Source organism: Meleagris gallopavo, chromosome 13 (genome assembly GCF_905368555.1).
Source record: "Meleagris gallopavo chromosome 13, MGAL_WU_HG_1.1, whole genome shotgun sequence".
Lineage (NCBI taxonomy): Eukaryota > Metazoa > Chordata > Aves > Galliformes > Phasianidae > Meleagris > Meleagris gallopavo.
This window is the reverse complement of record NC_139416.1, coordinates 16,066,092-16,086,532: the sequence shown is the minus strand read 5'-3', so window position 1 is coordinate 16,086,532 and position 20,441 is coordinate 16,066,092. Positions and strand designations below refer to the sequence as shown.

Genomic DNA, 20,441 nt, shown 5'->3' with positions numbered 1-20,441 from the left:
GGAGAATATGAACAAAAACAGGGATTTGTTCCTGAGAGAAGGAAGGGAAGGGGGGTGTCTTTCAATTGCTTTTCTCTCTGAGCTGGTAGTTTTTCTTTCTGTCCTTGTAACAAAGTTTTCTACAGGATGGGCGAATGTTCCCTGTATTTTCTCAGTAATTTGCAGTGACATGAGACCGAGCTGATAAGAATACTTGTCATTTATAAAGCAATTTACTCTCAGAGCATTGTACAAACATGTACTAGTTAATCCTTGCCATGGCTCTGCGAGGCAGGCAAAACAGGCGAGGAGTGAAGGAAACAGGAATTACAATCTGAGCATTCGAGTTAAAGCAATTAAGAACTTTGCATCCAGCTGATGGCAGGTAATTGACCACTCTAATAACTATTAAGCAGCTTAGTTAAGTTAGTGTGTATTCAAGAAATTAGAGAGCCATGAGACAACGGCTGGAAAATGAACAATCTAGCAACGACTGAGATATTTTAGAGCAGAGACCGATCTGTTCTCGTTTGGATTTGCAGGCATCCGACCCTTTGTGATAATTATGAACGAGGCTTTAGCTCTCCTCTGTGCCTGTGTGTTGCCAGACAACCAATGAGGCTGCAAAGCAAATCGCATTCACAGGCTGCAGATTTCAGGAGGAGGCACAGAGGTGACTTTTACTTACAAACACTCATTAAATTGGTGGTTTAGGAAAGTACCCGAAGCACCCCTTCTCTTGCAGTAACCTCTACTGTGTTTTCTCCTTCTTCACGCACCTTTTGGCTGGCAGATAACCCTGGTCTGATGCCATTTCGGATGTCCCAGTGAGAACTCTTAGAGATGCCTATTCTCTCTGGAGGCAGCGACCAAGACTACAGTAATATTAGCTACGCTTCCTGTAATTCCTTGAGCCACTTCTTTCCTGTCTCCGTTGAAACTCCTTCTGTCAAAGGGGTCCATTACCAAAGAGCCAGGAGGATTTATCGCCCTGATCAAGCCTCTGCAGTCGATCTAAAGACAGAAATTATGATAAATGTTGGAGGCATCAAATACCTGCTACCTTGGAGTACTTTAGATGAATTTCCCCTGACCAGACTGAGCAAACTTAAGTTTTGCAGCAGCTACGAAGAAATTATTCAGCTGTGTGATGATTACGATGAAGACACCCATGAGTTCTTCTTTGACAGGAACCCCAATGCTTTCGGGATGATTGTCAGCTTTCTAGCAGCGGGGAAGCTGATGCTCTTAAGAGACATGTGTGCCTTGTCTTTCCAGGAGGAGCTGAGATACTGGGGGATTGAGGAATCCAATCTGGAGAACTGCTGCTTTCGAAAATTATTTCAGAAACTGCAGGAGCTGGCTGAGGTACGGAAAGAAGAGGAGCTCCGGAGGAGCAAAGAGGCTGCATGTGTCCTGGATGAGAAGACCAAATTTGGACAGTTTATGAACAGACTCAGAGATATGGTAGAAAATCCTCAGTCGGGACTCCCAGGCAAAGTCTTTGCTTGTCTGTCCATCCTCTTTGTGGCCACCACAGCTATAAGCCTTTGCGTTAGCACCATGCCAGATTTAAGAGCTGAAGAAGACAGGGTAAGTAAGTCCTCTGTAACTGATCTGACTGTAGAATTTAAAGTGTGTCTGCTTTGCTAGGTATGCATCCTTAAAAAGACAAAACAGATACAGAAAATCCATAGTGATGAGGTCTGAAACTGCTCTGATAATGGAATTTTCTACAACAGAAAATGCAGTAATAGCTGAAAGTACTTCTGTCAGTTTCAAAAGGATGTTCAATTAAGAATAATTTTAACGAAGTAATTTACTAACTGTGAGCTAAACTACAAGAAAGTATTTCTGGACAGAACTCTCTCACATAGCATTGGGTTTCCTTCTCAAAAAGCAGTTGCTAGCATAAGTTATAAACCTGTTACACTGAGACTCTCCAACTCACACTGAGGAGTTTTCAGCACACTTTACTCTTTGGTTATAAGCAATCACTCCATCACAGCAAAAGAAATATTTTCTATAACATGCAGCACTAATACCAAATACTAGCTGAACTTCTAACCACACATAGACCCTTTTCAAGTAGGTCAGCTGCAGTAATTCAGGGCAAACTGTCCAAGCCTGTATCATACATGAAGGATCTTTTCTATAATACTGCTGTATTTCAGTACTGTAAAGATCTGTTATTCCAATTATAAAATGGAGGAAAGTAAAATCTGAAGTTATTTCAGATGCAGTAACGCCCAAATTTATCAAATAGCTTTGACTAATCTGTTTAATTAATCCTTTACTTCATTAGCAAACTGTCCTTCTGAAAGTGGTGAGAAAATAAACTCCCTGCCCAGCGAGATAAGACACTCCCTAAAGTATTCTGCATCGATGAATAAAGACATTTTCACATTTATAGCACATTGTGGTATGCACCACGCAAAAATATGTGCCTACTTTATTGCTTAAGCAGTAATTCAAGGCAGCACAGTCACAGCAAGGATATGTTATGATATGTGATGTCTTTCAATGAAACTGAGGACTGAATATTAACCTGCATTTGCATAAGAAGACTATTAACTTTCAGCAGTAAGTCTGGTGCTCTCGCAGCTCTCTGCAGCTATCACTTTTGGCAGAAAAACTGATACCCTGCTCCAGTGCTTCTTCCAAGGAAACACTTTAAAGAGAGCACATCCTTCTTAGAGTTAGATGTAAAAGCATTACAAGCCCTGCTGTAGGAAGTGCTTCGTGCTAACTTTGTTAATGGAAGTTGCCTGATGGATTTTATTGTCGTTTTCCAACCGCTGCAGAAAAAGCTTTTGTGAAACTTGCCATGAAAAAGAAGCACATGTTATTTCAGATCTCAGCACCATGTAATATGCTGCGTGCTCTTAAAACTAATTCTCCGTGTTTTAGAAAGGGAAGGCTTCCAGGTTTGTAAGGGTATCTGGTCAGTGAAGTATTGCTGCTTTCCACGGATCCTCTATAAAACACAGATAACATTGCCTCCCAGAGACCTGCATCCATATCACTGCTTTAGAGACAAGCAGACTGGATTGAAACAAGCTCAAAAGTGGGAGTGCTTAAAGTGCAGGGAAAAGCTTGGTCCAAGGAATAGATTTGTCCAAATAGTTGCAAACATCTCACAGTTTACACTTAAGGCATCAGAACAGTGCACCTCTTCGTGGAGTCGCAGAAGCACAGAGCACAGTATTGAAAGCCCTGTTATTTGAACCATTTAAAATTACGCCAGAGAAAGCACAGGGGACTATGTGAGACACACTGCTCACAGCTTGTGGAAAACCAGAATACGAATATTTTCTATCTCCAAATTTTTAGCCTGCAACACCTAGCATTTTCCTAGTGGGATTTCAGAACAGCATTTTAGCGACAGGAAAGCAAACCACTCACAGAGCTTAACTGGTGAAAAAGCCCACTTCTCAGTTGTGACTGAGTCACTCCCAGGGAAACTGCAGATCTGCATGGAGATTTGTTACTCAATCCTGGTTACTGACCGACCTCTGAAAGTGACTCCAGCATGAGGACGTGCACCAGCAACCTGGGACAGACATGCAACACCTCACATTTTGGTTCTGTGGGCTGAATTTAAAAATCCCATGATACCCTTTTGCCCAGCGACAGAAACAGTCAAACTCCTCCAAAAAAGTTTCTGAACAACCTGTAATTCCACCCCTGAATCTAAAGATGTCCTGTTCTGAGGTTTATTCATTTCTGAGCTGAAGTTTGGCTAAACCTCTATGCATAAAGGTGCTTAGAGGTATTGTAAGGATCTGTATTCCAATGTCACTAACCCTTGAAATGGAATGTATCCACTCTGAAATACAAACAAGAAAGGCTTTACCTCTGGTGCGTTTGTACCACTCGGGGCTCCTTTTTCCAATCATCACAGCTGTCACACTAAGAGGGTGAGAACTGGCTGGGTTCCAGCACAAGGAGGATCAGATTCAAAAAAAACAAAACAAAAAAAAAAAAAAAAAAAGAAAAGGAAAAAATAAAACAAGGTGACTTCCATTTCACTCAGAGGCTGATGCAGGCACGTGAAATCACTCGTTCTTTTAGCAGGTGCAAAGCCAAGGCTCGCTCAGAAGGAAGAAAAGCTGCCTCGGCAGGCAGGAGAGCAAACAGGAATCCTCACCATCCGAGGGAAAGTGAGAACTCCGGTTTCTGGGAGAAGGATGGCAAGGAGCCAAGGCAGGAGCATCTGCACTGGGAAAGCCCATCACCCTGGCAACCAGAGGGAGGGATGGAGCCATCCGCATGGGGAGCGCAGGGCGGGGGCTGCCTGACAGATCAGAGCACAGCCCAAAGTCAAATAAAGAGCGAGGCACTGGAACTGACACCGTGCACATCTGCCAGAATATTTCAAACGGCATTAGAAACAGGGAGAAAAAACAGATAGATGAGTAAAAAGTTCTGTATCGTGTAAGTGCCTGATGTGAATCCCAGCCCAGAGGGAACAGCCCTAGGTGAAGGAGGCCAAAAGTTTGGGGAAAGTCCAAGAGGTGAATCTGTGAGGCTCTACCTCAGGTCTGAGTGTGACCATGAAACAGATGCCATACAGCTTTCTCTACGTATTTGTGTCCATTCTTAAGGGAAAGCAAACTGTCTTCAGTAAGGAAACAAATATGGCATCACCAAAATGTAGTAATCAAGGCAGATGTGAATGTGGGGGTAGGCAAGAAGTAGTACTTGGGAGTGAGGAACTCTCACTGTTATTGATCCAAATAGGTATTGCTGGCAGCATGAGAGAAGTGCTGACCTGAATCACAGGCTGTATTTAGGATAAATGAGCTGAAATTCTCTTCCAATGAAGGAATTAAGATGAGCTCACTAGAGTCAAGGCTAAAGTCTCCCCAAAAGTCAGTCCCATGCAGTAGGTACAGCCAGGATCCAAGAGGTGCAAATGAAGTAGGCGCTGCTCAGCACAGATAATCCAAAGGAAAAAAACATCATTACACCTGTGAAATATGGAACAAAACCAGCACAGAAAGGCTCAGACAGGATTGTGCTTTGAAGCACCCTTGGGATTTTCTTTTGGAGGAGATTTCTTCTAATGAGTCCTAAAAATTGGCTTTCTCTGGAGAAATGACTCAGCAGAAAAGGTGCAGCAAGGTCTTTTCCTCAGGAAAGACAAGCAAATTAGGGCCAGTGAAAGAAAAGAAAGAAGAAGAACCCCAGACATCCCCATTAGCTGTACCTCAGCACGGTACAACCACAGCTTTTTCTCCTGGTGCAGAAGCTCCCAATGGGTCGAGCTTACGTGATGTCCTATGGCCCCAGCTAAGAGAGAAGAAAACATCTATCCTCTGTTCTCCAGTGATAAGTGAGGGGTCAGACATCATTACCACTAATTTTTGTGTTTGCCCATAACTGATCTTGAGAAGCTTGTAAGTGCTTTCTGTACTGCACAGATAACCTAATGAAACATAACCGACATGCGATGCAACCAGCATTGTCAGACCTAGTGATTTTATCTTGGACCTAAGTATATTCATTTTCTGAAGTTCCAGTTCCTGCGATCATTTGATTATGTAGAACTCTAATTCATTTTAAACGAGCATGCTTTTAGATTTAGATTACACTGAGAATCCAGAAAACATGGAAAAAAAAAAAAGGGAGGGAGGAGGGGGAGCAGGCAAACAACAAAGAGCAGATATATAATAAATGGAACCATATTTTATTATTTGTTCTTCATTCTATGCCATTATTCTGGAGGCCCTGATGTATGTTTTTCAGTGTTTGAATCGCTGATGCTGTCTGCATCACTGTGAAAACAGCCTACCTGGCTTAGACCCTGGAGGAAACTGTTGAAAAACACATTTTCTGTAAAAGTAGAGTTTCAGTGCTTTACAGGAGAAAAGGCAAGGATTTCCCAGGGAGACAAAGGAAATCAGACAAGATATTTGCTTCATGAGGGTTACTATCACCTCAGCTAAATGGGGTAATTATAAAAAATCACACTGACTTTGGTTAAACACAAACTTTAGTTAACTGGTTAAACCATGTGAATTTTTGTCAGTGTGAAGATATGTTCACTATGAGAAGACAGACGTGTATGAGACACAGCCTCAATATTCAAGCTATTAAATCCACCGTGAAGACATTATAACATAATGCTCCAACCCTGCCCATAACCTGCAAATCAAATTAAATCTCTTTAGTGCATTTATTAAAGGAAAACTTGAAGGACTTGGGAGTGACTGGAGAAGATAATAATCCTTATGGAGAATGTCACAAAGAGGTGTACAAACCCAGCCCTACTGCTCACAGTCTGCAGAGATAAGACTCTCAATCAAAGTGTAATTTGGCCAACTGGTAAAAACAATCACCTGTGGTAAATTGGATATGACAGCTGCATTTTGACAGATACCCCTTGCTACCAATTGCATAGCTTTTAAATAACAGGGTCTAAGCATTGATCAAAAAAGAATTTTCTAGCTGATCAGCCAGGGTAAAATGATTTTTGCTGAATAATATCTTTTTCAATGAGTAGCAGTTCAGAGTACTATTAATGAAGCAGGGCACTATTCAGAGTATATCTGCAAAGCAATGGTATTTGTCAGTAACTTTATGTTCAAGTGTGTCTTCTAATGCAAGGCATAAATCACACAAAGCATGGCCCAGAATGACTTGCTCCGTAGCCAAAAAATTAACAAAGTTCTGACTTTCAGAAACACTTAAAATACTCATTTAAAAGTGCAAGATCAGAAAAGTACATGTCCATGCCTATCTGTAAATATATTGGTATGTATATATATAAATAGACATGACTTGGTATCACCTGGGACAAAATAGAGCACTAAATCTAATACGTACCCCATTAGCGAAGTTTACCTTGCTGAAGCCCTGCTCTACACAACCAATGGACACCCGTGGGGTGGATGCTACTGACCACCTGTATCAGTATACCCTCACTGCCACACAGAATGATTTTCTTTAGAAACTCTGGACAATCCGTTTCAGTGAGTAAGTGGTTTTTAAAAGCTGGCTCTGCCAGTTCAAGGTCCAATGTCTAGAAGGCACAATCTGACATTATTAGTTCACCTTATGTTCATCCAGCTTTGGCTGTATCCCAACAGCCATGGGACTCCCAGCTTGCACGCTACCCTGGGGGGACACCCAGCTGCTCCAGCTGCTCTGCAGTGGGCTATCACCCAAATGCAACGTGGGACAGCACATGTGCTTCTCACTGGGGATCACAATTTCTTTTCCTACTTTCAAGTTTGCGATAGCTACAATGGGAAAAAAACCTGTTTGCTTTCTTCGCTGAAGTCATCTCAGGAGGTTCGGCACAGATGATTATTTAATAAATGCCTTCTTTGGGGAACTGGATATTTCCTTCTGCAGCCAAGGACCTCTGCCGTTGGAACATGCTACCTGAAATCAATGCATCCTCCAAGTTCATAGGAGTAATGCAGCAAATATTAAAAATAAACAACCACCCAAATTTGTACATTCTTTAGAAGTTTCTCTTACTGCTACAGTCAAAATCAGAATCTGGTATTTTAGTTCTGGAGATGTTCGAGCAGATCTAATCATTAATTTCACAGCACCAGAGCTGTGAACTGCATATTTTGTGCTTATTCCTGCAGTGTCAGCTCCTCCTGTGAGCACTGTATTTTTCCTTGTAACAGGTTCAGTGCCTGTACATAGGTACAGAGACAGACAGAATGCTGCAAAGAACTTGCAATGCAGTGAGGAAAGAAGCAGAGAAGGAATAGTAATAGGGCTAAAGCTTTCATCAGGAGTAAAACTGGAAATTGAGTCTTTCTCCTAAGTCCCATATGGATATCTTGTCATTCTGACTGTACTGTTCCTCACAGTTACAAAACGAAGTCTGCTAAATTTTCTACTAGAGAAAAAAAATAAAAGATAATGCCTCCACATCTCTCTCCTAATAAAATGGCCTGGGCTCACCAATCAGATTGAAATGCTTCAGATTGATTCTTACAATGTTTGCAGAATAAAGAGCCCAAGCATAAAAGTTAATTGAAATATTTTATTTTAGTTACATTTACTCCCCAGATGAGATAACCTTTGCTGGGTACAGAGATGATTTCCCCTTCCCTACGTTCTCTGTAATGTCCACATTCATATAATCCCACTATTAGTTTAGTTTCCTCAAATGTACCAGGTTAGTAATTGTTTTCATAAGTCCAAGTTTCTTACTCATAAAGCAAAGTAAGTGGAAAATTGTTCTGTGATCAGAATACACAGCACTCCTTTAACCAGCTTATCATCCTGTAAATCAGGTTACAGTCTCTCTCTCAGCAGGCAGTAAACCTTTTGATTTTATTGCATCTGTCTCTAACTATAAATCCCAGGACTGGAATGATCCATCACACGGGGTTTTCAAGTTCTCCCTGACCATCATTTGATTCAGCAGCACGGAGTTTAATTATTCAAATAATAGCAGCAATGCGGTCGCAGTGATTCAGCAGTACCTGCAGCACTGCAGCTGGATCCCACGGCTCCAGGTAGGCAGGGAACACAGACTGGTACAAGACTTCCTAACTGAATTATCATTTTACTGCCAAAAAAAAAAGGTAAAAATGCTGCAGAGAGGAATAAGAACACCTGGGAGATGGTTGAGTGTCTCAGCTGCACAAAAAGCTACATGAAGGTGTTTTGCTCCACCTTAACCACTCTCCAGACTTGTAGACTCACTCCTGAGTCCGTGGGCAGGCAATAGCAAAAACTGAAGCTTGCTTTTTCACTGTAACATTAGCTTGCATTTTTTTTCATAGAGAGGGCATTCTCTGGGGACAAGATCCAGATCAGGATGCAGTGCCCATCTGTAACCTTGAGAAGAGCAGAAGGCTGGAAGACAGCACCGTGCCCAGGAAATTAGTCAACCTTGGGCTTAGAGAGGAAAGTTCCTGCAAGTTTTACTTCTAAATCCTCCACATTCATGGCTGTGTTTTGCTCTGCATGGGCTGTGTGGGCAGCCCCAGGAGCAGTCTGGCTGGGATCAGCCTCTCTGCTAAGCACTGGGTAGCTGTCAGCTGCACACGGCAGCAGAAGGCAGGCTGGTAGCCTGGATCCATCTGCTGCCGTTTCAGTGGACACTGGCTACTGTCTGCAATACAGCTTGTGGATCAGACAGCAGGATCTGAGTGGTAACTGGCTTACCTGAGTGTGGTAAATAACATTTGGACACGCCAGGCTGTTTAGCAGATGTGGATTGTGACCTTGGATCAGTAATGCTGCCAGGCATTCCTGGTGTGAAAGATGATGTTCTGGCAGCTTGTCCTTCAAATGCAAAGTGCTAAGCAGGAACCAGGTCCTGCCTACCATTATTTAAGGACGCTCCTTTCAGGTTCCACTAGAAGTCTGAATTAGAAGAGTCAAGTATATTGCTTTACCGAGCTCCTTCCCTGCTCCATTTTGAGTGACTGTTTAATGTTTTCTGGGTGACTGAACATCAAAACTGCCTTCACTCCGAAGAAGCAATTATAGTTGCTTTAGGGTGGATCTGACTGGGAAGAGGTTCAGACCCTTTCTGTCCATTGCTCATTTGTTTTATGATAGTAAGCCAGCTGCTTTCCATAAAGGTATCCCACAAAGAACAACATTTGCACACAGTGATTCAATCATGACTCCTAATTCAGCCCAAGGACTTTTATCAGCCCAGCTTCATAAGCAATGTTACTTGCCTTTCTCAGAAGTATGCTGGATAACCAACTGTGTACACACTGCTGATGTAGATGTTGATTTCCTATATGAAGTTTTGAAAGTATTACTCTCTGCAGGGATGACGTGATTCTGAAATAATCCATATATTGACCTAGCAGTGCTTATTGGCAAAGTGCTCTACAAGCATTGGTGCAATTTTGGGTACTTAACTAGGAAATGGACTATGTGAGACAAGAAACACATAAAATCACCAACATCACCATTAACTGCATCAAATGGCAAGCATAGAAAGGAGATCATGAGCAGTGCTGCAGGTTTGCCTTTATCTCAGGCACCACTCTTTTATAGACTGTGGGAAATCCCAAATTACACACTATGGAAAACGGGTTCAGAATGCTGCCAATGGAATTCCACTGAGAGTCATCCATAGGAAGGGCAGAAAGTTGGTACCACTGCCACAACATAAGCAGTTGGGTATAAAACACTGCTGTTTAGAAACCTACCAAATTCCACCAGCTTGCTGGTAAGCTGTCAGCCATTACCTCTCAATCTACATCACACCGCTCATTTCCATGGTGCTCTGCAGAGGACTACAAAGAATGGATCTGTTCCAACCGATACTGGTGAGGGGACCACAGGCAAAGCCTGAAACCCTTCCTGCCAGTGTGCAGCACAGCTTGCAGCAGCCAACATGCCAGACACAGGTTCAAATGTTCAGAAACCTCAGACTATTTTATGAGATGGTACTGCAGTTTGCAATGTCCAAAATATACATTCTCCCTGTTTTGTATTTGCTTCAGCATTTATTTAAAAATACCTTGCAGTGGATTAAAGGGTAAACATCCACTTCAGAAGGTACTGAAGTATACCTTCAGTGGTAGGAAATTAATTGGCGATCAGGTCATGATTCAGAACAGGTTTTCCCTAGCATATTTTAATTATAAAATGCTTCAGATTGCAACCAAGTGGGTCACAAATGGCCAGTGCAGAGCAGGTCCTGAGGGCATGAGAACAGCTCTCATCTAGTTATATATAAATGAGTTTATAATAATAACTTTTTTTCTTGTCTATAAAGTGCAACCAAGTACAATGCATCTGAAAACCAAGGTGGATGGACGAGGTATTTAATCCACAAGGGAGCAATGCCACTCTGGGCATTGCTACCATTAATGGTGCCTGTACAGACATTATTTTCATAAGATGAGATTTATGTCTGTTGTAAAATATGACAGTGCTGCATAATTTTGAGATCTGGTTTTATTTACTATCCTAGATGTCATTATGCTGTAACTAATGTTTTCTGGTCAACTAAGAGGGCAATTGGCTGGAAATTTACCTTATTTATCTTATCTAGTGAGTGGCACATATCTCAAGCTTATTTAACTTGAATGCACAGTTGGGGAATAAATTTCACTCCTGTAAACTCACCTGTGCAATTGAGATTTAGATGCCACACATCACCCTGGCATCAGTGGGTGCTGAATTCCTGAACCTCTGATCCTAGCAAAAGAAGGTACTGCATGAAAGCTGCTGTAAAGCTTTCTGGAACCCCAATGTTTCCCACTATTAGTAATACAACTTTCTCTCACTGTTTCTACAGAGATCCATTTTGCTTAAGCTTTTGTTTCTCAGGTTGTCAGGATGGGCACTGGGTCGATGAGACTCAGCAAACTTTTTATTCTTACTTTTTATTATCAGCCTTTTTTTTTCTTTCATATCTAAAGAGGTTTTAGTAAAAGCATCCTAAAATGAGAGTTTTCACTGTATTATTATAAATATCCCAGTACATAATAGAGCCCCAAAAATGAACCATTACCTTATACAGCAGAAAGCAATAATGAAAAGGAACTATGAATTGCTTATTATCTCGGGTGCTATGGAACTTTGAAATGGCCACTTTACCTCTTTGAGGTGGTTTATAAATCTAAGAAATCATTCAATATTTCAGCCATCAGGCTCAGTATATAGCTTGTTACATACAAATCACTGTGTCCTTCATTGCTGAACCTAATGTTCTTTTCATACGTATGATCAATACCAGGCACTCTTTTTATTACATTTATGCCATACGTTGTAGAAATTCAGCTGGAGACATGTTCCATAAATTCTGATAAATTCTTGCATTGCTCAGAAGTAAATCTGCAGGATGTATGAAGTGTTGGATACTCAGACTGCTAGCTTTGTTCTAACTGATCTCCCACCAAGTCCGTGACAGTCAGTACTGGCTGATGCCATAATAGTGCAAAGCATCTCAGGTTATGTTGAAAAATCCCACCCCACAGCAATTTGTGTCCAGTTATAAATAAAAGCTCATCTTTCCCCACACTCATGGTCAGTGCTGCATTGGTCTGGAGCTTTTATAAGTTCTACTACACCATGGTACAGAAGAAGAAAGAAGTCGGTGATAAATTTGATATGAAAATGGCCCAGAATTCTGCTCTGGTTACTGTTTAGAGAAACAGAGGAATGTTTTTGTTCTGCTTTGTAGTCATTGATCACAAGAATTTCCCAAATATGTTTGCTTTGTTCAGTGAGAGGCAATATATAGAAGCTGTTGTGCCACAGAAACTCCCTTATTGGCCATTTATGTAAAACACCTCTCATGGATCAGAATATTTGGCCTGCATGTTGACAGTTCACTGGAAGGAGTTAACGTCCGAAGGGAAGCCGGCAACAACAGCAAATGTGAGATCTACCACTGCACACAAGTACAGGTATTTTGGAAAGAATATGGTAGCTGAAATTACTGTGTTATTCCACCAGCTTTTTGGACACAGAGCACTCCGAGGTCTGAAATTATCCAAAATACTGGAGAAACAGAAACTGGCCTTGGTATTTAGTATATCTTCCCGTCTTACTGTCCCAATATTTGCTACTTCTGAATGGGATATTCAAAAGAATCAAGAATCATCAGAATGACTGGTGTCAGGATATTCCATATAAACCCTCTCACACGTTATACATAATAAATACAGGTATTCTCATACAAGTACACTGGATAAAATTTATCTCCCAATGTGACATCAGTGAGCCTGTTCTCATCAAATCCTACAGACCCTGGATCTTCCACTCTCTTTTCAGACTCTGGCAATAGAGAGGCCGAGGTATGAAACGTTTGTATGAGATGCTGTATAGAGATTGACTAACTAATGGTATAGCTACTGTGTAATGGGGTGAAATAGCACTGGTGGGAGATGATAGCCCAGCTGTGTTATTTACAGACTTTGAATGACTTACCTCCATACAGAACTACTGTACTGCATGGATAAATCAGTTCCCTCTGAAATAAACAGGGTTGGTTTGCAGCGTGCCTTCGTAACACGTAGGCATGTCTGAAGCAAACATATCTTTCTTCTTCCATCTTCCAAAAAAAAAAAAAAAAAAAGAAACCAAGAAACCACAAAGCCAAGAATTCACTGCATAAGTCAGTGTCAGAGGCTGATGGTGATACTATACTGCAACTCCTGTTTTCCTCAGCAGAAAAAGAGACCAATAGGCTGATTTGAATGATATACTTCTACATATACATTTCTCAAGTGTCTTTTGCAAAGCGTATAAAAAAGACAAAGTGTGCTAACAGGGGAGAACTCACCATCCTTTACATCCACAACTGTGCACAAAAGGAAAATAAAATGCACAGTAACGTTCATGAAAAGTTTGCTTTGAAGGATGTTCTGTTCAAAAACAAACATGCCTTTGGGAAGCTGATTGCGCAAATTGCCTTCTCCATACATAAATAACTGAGGATGGAGAGAATAAAGCTCCTAACCAGCTCTTACCATGCCGCACTGTGACACTGTATGTTTAGTTCAGATCTAGATTTACTCCTAGATCTTAACAGTTAAAATTCCCAGCAAACAATTTTTTTCTTGCATTTTCGAAGGAAGGAATAGGGAAAGGTACACTATGATCTGAAAGCAGTGTCTGCAGATGTGTAAAGGTGGATAAGTAGCAGATGTAATGGAAATGCAGCCCTGTTAACAAAAGGTAAAATAAATCTTGATGGTAACGATGAATAATTCAGTAATGTGACCAGAGGTGGGTGTGTGCAGAGTCCAGGCTGCACTGTACAAGCAACTCAGAGCTGAGACAAAGTGAGCACCTCATAGCACAACTGCTGATCACAGGCAATCTTATCAAGCCAAGTCAGCAACAACGCGAACACCTCAGCACTCCGGGCTCTGTCAGGGCAACGGCTTCAAACAGGGCTACAACCTCATCACCCACACGCAACTGTAGCAGGACTGAGTCTCTGAGATTGTTTTTAAGCGAAAAATTATGATTTTGACATTTTACTGTGCAGAAAGATGGAAATCCCCAAGGAGTGCTACAGAGCTATGTTGTTCTGAAGGCCAAGCCAGGTAAAATAACAACAATAATAACTATAACATACAGGCTGCATTACAGTTTTCTTTGAGGAGTCTCAGCCAATGATTCTAACATGTGAGAATGCCAGAGCTACAGCATATAAACAGTGCCTGAACAAAGAGAGCTGCTCTCTCCCAAGCTGTAATTCAATGCAAAGGGACACTCTCAAAAAACATCACATTGTAATGCAGAGTGTAACTGAACACTGGGACAACTTTAATTAGTAACAGGGGTATGTGTCTCCTGCAGAGCTTTTAATCAATACTGCTTGTGAAATGTGGCTGAGAATGGATAATACTGTATCAGGAACTGCTCCTGCATTCTCTTGTTTACCAAAATAATCAGGAATTAATTTACATTTTCCTCCTCATTTCACTGCAACAGACCAAAAGCAATTTCATTTTTTAAGTTCAGGAAAATTAAAAAAAAAAACACAAAAAAAACAGTGATTGTGAGGACGTAAAAAGCAATTCCTCTGATAACAAAAACAGGGAACGTACTGCTCACAGCATGGGGTCTTGATACAGGGAGAGGATTCTTCAAGGCAAGTTTTGCCTACCAGAGGGGTATTTATTTTCTTTCAGATTGGAGCTATAAAATATTTGTTCATATAGAAAGAAACGTGATTTGTATATGGTGTAACTGAGCCAAGGATCCAGATGACTTAATGAATAACTCTGAGCCACTTTTAATTGCACCAGAGTACATAACATTTGCAAAAGCACCACGCATTAAACAGTACCAGAAGTTTGCAGACATTCAAGTATTAATCTTTCTTTTGAAGACACACTAATTTTTGTGCAGACTTATAAATCAGTCAAGTTCAAATAGACATTTTTTGAAAGCTGGAAGTCGGACTGATTTGGACCTTACGGCTGTGTGTGCAGACTTTAGGGCGAGTTGAGCCTTTCTCAGACTCACAGAAGAGCTTCATTCATTTGGAAGAAGCAAATAAAACAAGCATGCAGTACGTTTGTTCATCTAGACATTTCATGTGCTTAGTACCCCCCATATATCATTGAAAAACAGCTACCTGCTAGCTGGGATTTGGTTATTTCTGATAGTGGTGACTTGAGTTGATAAGCATTTCTGCTCCTCTGATGTTTTCGTATGCTGTTTTGCAGACTGTTCCTTTATTTAATTCTCCTTTTTTTGTGTGTGTCAGGGTGAGTGTTCCCAGAAGTGCTATTACATCTTCGTCATAGAGACCATCTGCGTGGCTTGGTTTTCTCTGGAGTTCTGCCTCCGATTCATTCAAGCAAGGAGCAAGTGTCAGTTCTTCAAAGGGCCCCTAAACATCATTGATTTCTTGGCTATTTCACCCTATTATGTTTCCCTCATCTTGGCAGAGGACGACTCAAGTGAAACGGATGACAGGCCAAGCAGCAACACTTATTTGGAGAAGGTTGGGTTGGTGCTACGTGTTTTACGTGCCTTGAGGATCCTGTATGTCATGCGCCTTGCCCGGCACTCCTTGGGCTTGCAGACCTTGGGCCTCACCGTTCGGAGGTGCACACGAGAATTCGGCCTGCTTTTACTCTTCCTATGCGTGGCTGTCACTCTGTTTTCTCCTTTGGTCTATCTTGCCGAGAACGAATCCGGCAAGGTACTTGAATTCACGAGCATACCTGCCTCCTACTGGTGGGCTATCATCTCCATGACCACCGTGGGGTACGGAGACATGGTGCCACGGAGCGTCCCAGGTCAGATGGTGGCTCTGAGCAGCATCCTCAGTGGCATTCTCATCATGTCTTTCCCTGCAACATCAATATTCCACACTTTCTCCCATTCCTACTCGGAGCTGAGGAAGGAACACGAACGACTGCAGTCTCGGATGAACCGAGCTAAAAATGCCAATCACTCTGCTGAAAGTGACACCTTCAATGAGACAGACAGCTTGATCCTGGAGGAGCCAGTATCACCCATCAAATACATTTACACAGGGAACTGAGCCTCTCTCTAAAGCATTCCCAAGAATAGGATACAGATGTATGTCAGCATAACACACAAAGCAAAGCAACAAAATGCGTTATGCCGCTATTTTTCTCTGCCAGGAGATGTATAAAAAGCAGCACAAGCCAATGCAGCTGGCTCCAGCACATCACTACAGAGGTGGAGGCTTTGAGAATGTCAAAAGTCAGAAGTTTATTCATTAATAAATATTCATTCAGTAGGACTAATGATAAGATTCAGCTTTGTCTCTGCCAGTTATGTATCTTGCTGAATACCTAATATTGAATGCAGAGCAAACTAAACAGCTTCTGTTGGCACAAAAACATTTGTTATTTTATTTGCCTTTGAGTTTCCGACGTTCTTTGCAACACCTTGAGCCAAGCATTAGGAAGGATTTTTTCAGGGCTACGCACCTGTGTTATTTATACAATGCTCATCATCCAGGCATACTTTAGAAGCCTCAATAAATCAGAGTTCTGTATCTAAGGTCACTAATAAGCTAAAATAAAAGCTCTATATGTGAAAGCTTTCCAAGTTTGCCTGTAGTCAGATGATCTGTCTCTAAACAAGAAATTGCACTGCTATTGTAAGATACATAGTGTTTGCAAGAGAATTTGCTTGAAATGCAATTGCAGTCTGAGAACTGTAAACATTTCATACTAGACAGGAGAACTTTTCGAACTTTTTCATATACTTATTTTAAAAAATAATAAAAAACTTATTGAACATGTGAGATGGTGTTTTGTAGTTGTTGAATAATGCTGATGGCTTTTCTAGAAAAAAATACTGTTGAAAATAAAACGACAACTTAGAAGTATTCAAAGGTATAAATGGCAAAAAATGAGAGGAATGATTGCTAAAGGCAGTGGGAGTGATTTCCTAATGCAAATGGGAGATGTCCCTCTTGGCAGATCCAGGTTTAGCCAGAAGAAAACAACAGGACTATACTGAAGTGAAAAGTACTACTTCATGGGATATTCCAGATGATCTTTTATTATTCAACCTTTTAGGAGCTATGAATGCAGTTAGTGGAAACTTCCACCAAGACAAGGTCAAGTCTGCACAAACATCAGCTCACGGGTCCTTGGTTTGTAAGCAGATGTGCAGAACCTTGACTCACTGGACATTAGGCATGTATTTAAGCACCGAGATGAATCAAGGCCTAAATTAATTTTTCAATCTGATTTTCAGCTTTCGTTTTTCCATTTCTTAAGTCCTACCACAGTCCCATGACATTGTTGTGAAGCAAGACTTCATGAAGTGACCCTTGGGTTCCACTTTCAGCCTGTGCCATTCTCAGGCAGAGCAGCTCAGAGCCCAGGGGATCCTGCAGGCACTGCGACCAGCCTCCCACACGGACACACACAGACAGCAGCAGAGTTATGCAACTTCATGGAGGCATTAGGGAGCTTCAGTTTTTAGAGGCTCCCCTCAATGTGCTTTACAGCTTAAGTACAGAAAAACACAGTTGTTGGCACAGTTTGGATCATCTGACTTGTTAATCTCCTGGGTTTATCCTGCTATTGACTCTGATCTAAAGCAGAGAAACTCCAGTGCATTATGGATGGGATGTTCCAGTACAACTGGAGCAAGTTAATACTAGATAGCAGGAATTTATATTTGCCACACAATGGGGAATTCCCTCTGTTTCATGCATAAATCCACCTGATTTTTAAATTTTATTTTCTTGTTTAACTTTTAATTTTGCCAGCAATTCTCTGTAGCAGGACTACTCAGATAGTAAATCAGACCAACTCCTCCCCTGATGTGTACCACGACCCAGACCTCTCCAGGGTCTGCAATGCCACCTGCATTTGATTCTGTATTTCTTTACCATCATTCCAGCTCCTTATGAACAGCCACTGCACATTGCCACAATGCCCATCACAGCCCATGTCTAAGGCAGTGCTTGCTCCTGCTCAGTGATTCCTGTGAGAATTATATACCTCGCTGCAGAACAGCCCTGAAAGACATTGATCCTCTGAAGCACTGACACGCTCTTTGGAAATACAAGCAGTTAGGTAATAGAATTGATTTACTTTTCTTAATTAACAGTTTTCTTGCTAGTTCAGGAGTCAGTTCAACACGGTCCCACAGAGAGTTAACCCAGACACATTTCTCTCAGCACGCAGATAGCTGGAAAAATACAGGGGGTTTTACTGCACAAATGCCACTACCACCCAAATGTCCAACAGGTTCTGTGATGGGGGCTGTGGGAGTTTATGGGCATAATTCTGCCCCCAAGATCACAGCACTCCAATCTTCAAAGAAAAGAAAAAAAGAGAAGAATATCACCAATATTTAACAGTGAAGCAAGTGCTGGTATTTTTGCCACAATCAGCACCATGCCATACATTTCCACATGTAACTGAATTTCTCCTGATAGCTGGGCCAGGCCAGAAGCAGCTTTCATAGAAAATATCCTTCATGATTCATTGTGTTATTAGGGAGGGAAAAAATATGTCGAGGGGAACATTTAGTTCCTGTGTAATTCAACTGAGAAACAAATTCAGAACAAGTAGTAACAATTAGCAGATACTGTTGTTGCCAAGTACATATCATTTCATAACTAGACTTAATTAAAAGAGCAGTTTAGGTGCCTGGCATCCAGCCTCTCTTAGTTCAGAGCCTCTTCCCTGAATCCAAATCCCAGCAGATGCAGAGGACCAGCACTTGTTATCCGGTGTGAGCCACATTCTTCAGTTCTCCCCAGTGCATTACACCCCTTGTTAAAATTCTGATTGGTACGCTGATATATCAACATCTCTGCTGTACAGTGAAGGACCCACGAAAGTCCCAGTGATAATGTTTTTTTTGGGGAAATCAGTAGATATCTTCTTCTGCAAATCAGCAAGCAGAGGGACAGGATCACATGAAAATGCAATACAGGACTCTTCCAATTTCCAGTCTGGCTTGAGACCAAAACGCAATCAATGGGGTCTGATCACAAAATAATTGCAAGTGTTCTATGATGTTGAAGGAGTACTGAGGGAATAAGACCTTTGCCTTGACCTCGCTCTAACTTCAGGGATTCTGCAAATTGTTCCAAACTTTCACTGCGGCATTTCTACCTCCCAGCTACTTCCCAGCTGGTTTTGACTTTCATCAGTTCCTCTGGTAGCAAAGGATTATATAAAAATGGAAATGTTATTTTGGTTAGGAAGTCCCATTACTTTCACAGGTTCAGTATTTTTCAGCCCACTGTTGGGTCTGCTGCAGGCTGATTTCTAACTGTCTTTAGCAATGTGAAGTTTGCAGCCAGTCATTCATAGTATTCATACATATTTCAGATATCAGGTTTATTATTTAAGTCACAAATTAGTTGGAGGGAATAATACATTATTTAAGTGAATTATTCTATAATTTACTCCTAAATACACTGTACATCCTATGCATAAATTAGAGCTGAGCTAAGATGGGTTTCTTTTTGTCAATATATATATATATTCTTGATTTTAAACATACCCAAACAGTATAGCTAATTACTTAATTTCTTTGGTTGTTATAAACCATTAAGCATATCTGCCAATAAAAATTATACTATGTTCCCTCTGATTTTATTCCAAATTAAAGATTGTAACCTTTCTCCCCTCCCCCCTAGGACTTTTGTTATCTATAAATAACAATGAAAATCTAGAAGGTCAATGAAATGTACAGCACATTCCCTGCAAGAAAATCAGAAAGTTTCCATTCCTGTGAATGATGAATTGTCAGTCTCATGTTAAACTTAAACCTTAGTAAGAACTTCCAGTTCTTAGTTTGCAATGTTACAAGGAATCCTAACACTCCAGTGTTCTCTGCTTTTTTCCTGGATAACTAAAATTGTAATCTCAAGGAAAAGAGGAAGACCTAAGGTGTTTTGCTTGTCTCTGTCTTTACCATCTTACTTTCAATACAAACTAAGTCTCAAAAATCTTGCCTCCAAAGTTTCATTCTCCAGTAGTTCCCTCCTGCTGGTGTCGGGTCCCCACGACAAGCTTACACAGAACCAATGTATCCCAAAGTAACTCCATTACAAGAGAGACACATTCTAGCAAGGACCAAGGAAATGATTTAAGCACAAACTGCAGGCTTGGGCCGACAGCACAATTAGGAGTGCTCAAGGAGCACCTCAACAGAATATTAAAGTAGGTTCAGCAAGAGGGAATAGTAAAAATTCATACAGATTTCATTACACTGGATTCCTGCCTGCTTGTACAAATGAAGAATGTATCTGAAGGAGATGGGATGTAGAAAACCCTTTGGGTATTTCTCTGCTGAAAGTTACAGTTTGTAATGACATGAGTAAGAAGTACCATAACCAGTAATAAAATGTAATCTTCCAGATACAACAGCTAATAGCATTTAAAACTTTAAATCGTAAATGAAAAACTTTACTGCTTCATACCTGGCAATTTTGTTTTAAAAAAAATTCCTTTAGTACTTAATGCTTTAGCACAGCATTGTGCTTGCAGATGGCAGAGATGTAATAACTTCTAAAGTGCTTGCCA

The 20,441-nt window shown here is 41.1% G+C and overlaps 1 protein-coding gene and 1 long non-coding RNA gene across 2 annotated transcripts in view; one reads left to right on the top strand and one right to left on the bottom strand.

Annotated features, from left to right (window-relative positions):
* The first annotated feature begins 531 nt into the window (after nucleotides 1-531).
* Nucleotides 532-15,949, top strand: KCNG4 (potassium voltage-gated channel modifier subfamily G member 4). The gene is made up of 2 exons (XM_010718096.3): nucleotides 532-1,572; nucleotides 15,164-15,949. Exons 1-2 carry the CDS (start codon nucleotides 823-825, stop codon nucleotides 15,947-15,949), a joined length of 1,536 nt encoding a protein of 511 aa, XP_010716398.1. The 5' UTR covers nucleotides 532-822.
* Nucleotides 14,667-20,441, bottom strand: part of LOC116217141 (uncharacterized) — a 29,903-nt gene continuing 24,128 nt past the window's right edge. The window contains exon 4 of the long non-coding RNA XR_014886240.1: nucleotides 14,667-18,791. This is a non-coding gene — a long non-coding RNA (uncharacterized LOC116217141). The remainder of the gene's footprint in view (nucleotides 18,792-20,441) is intronic.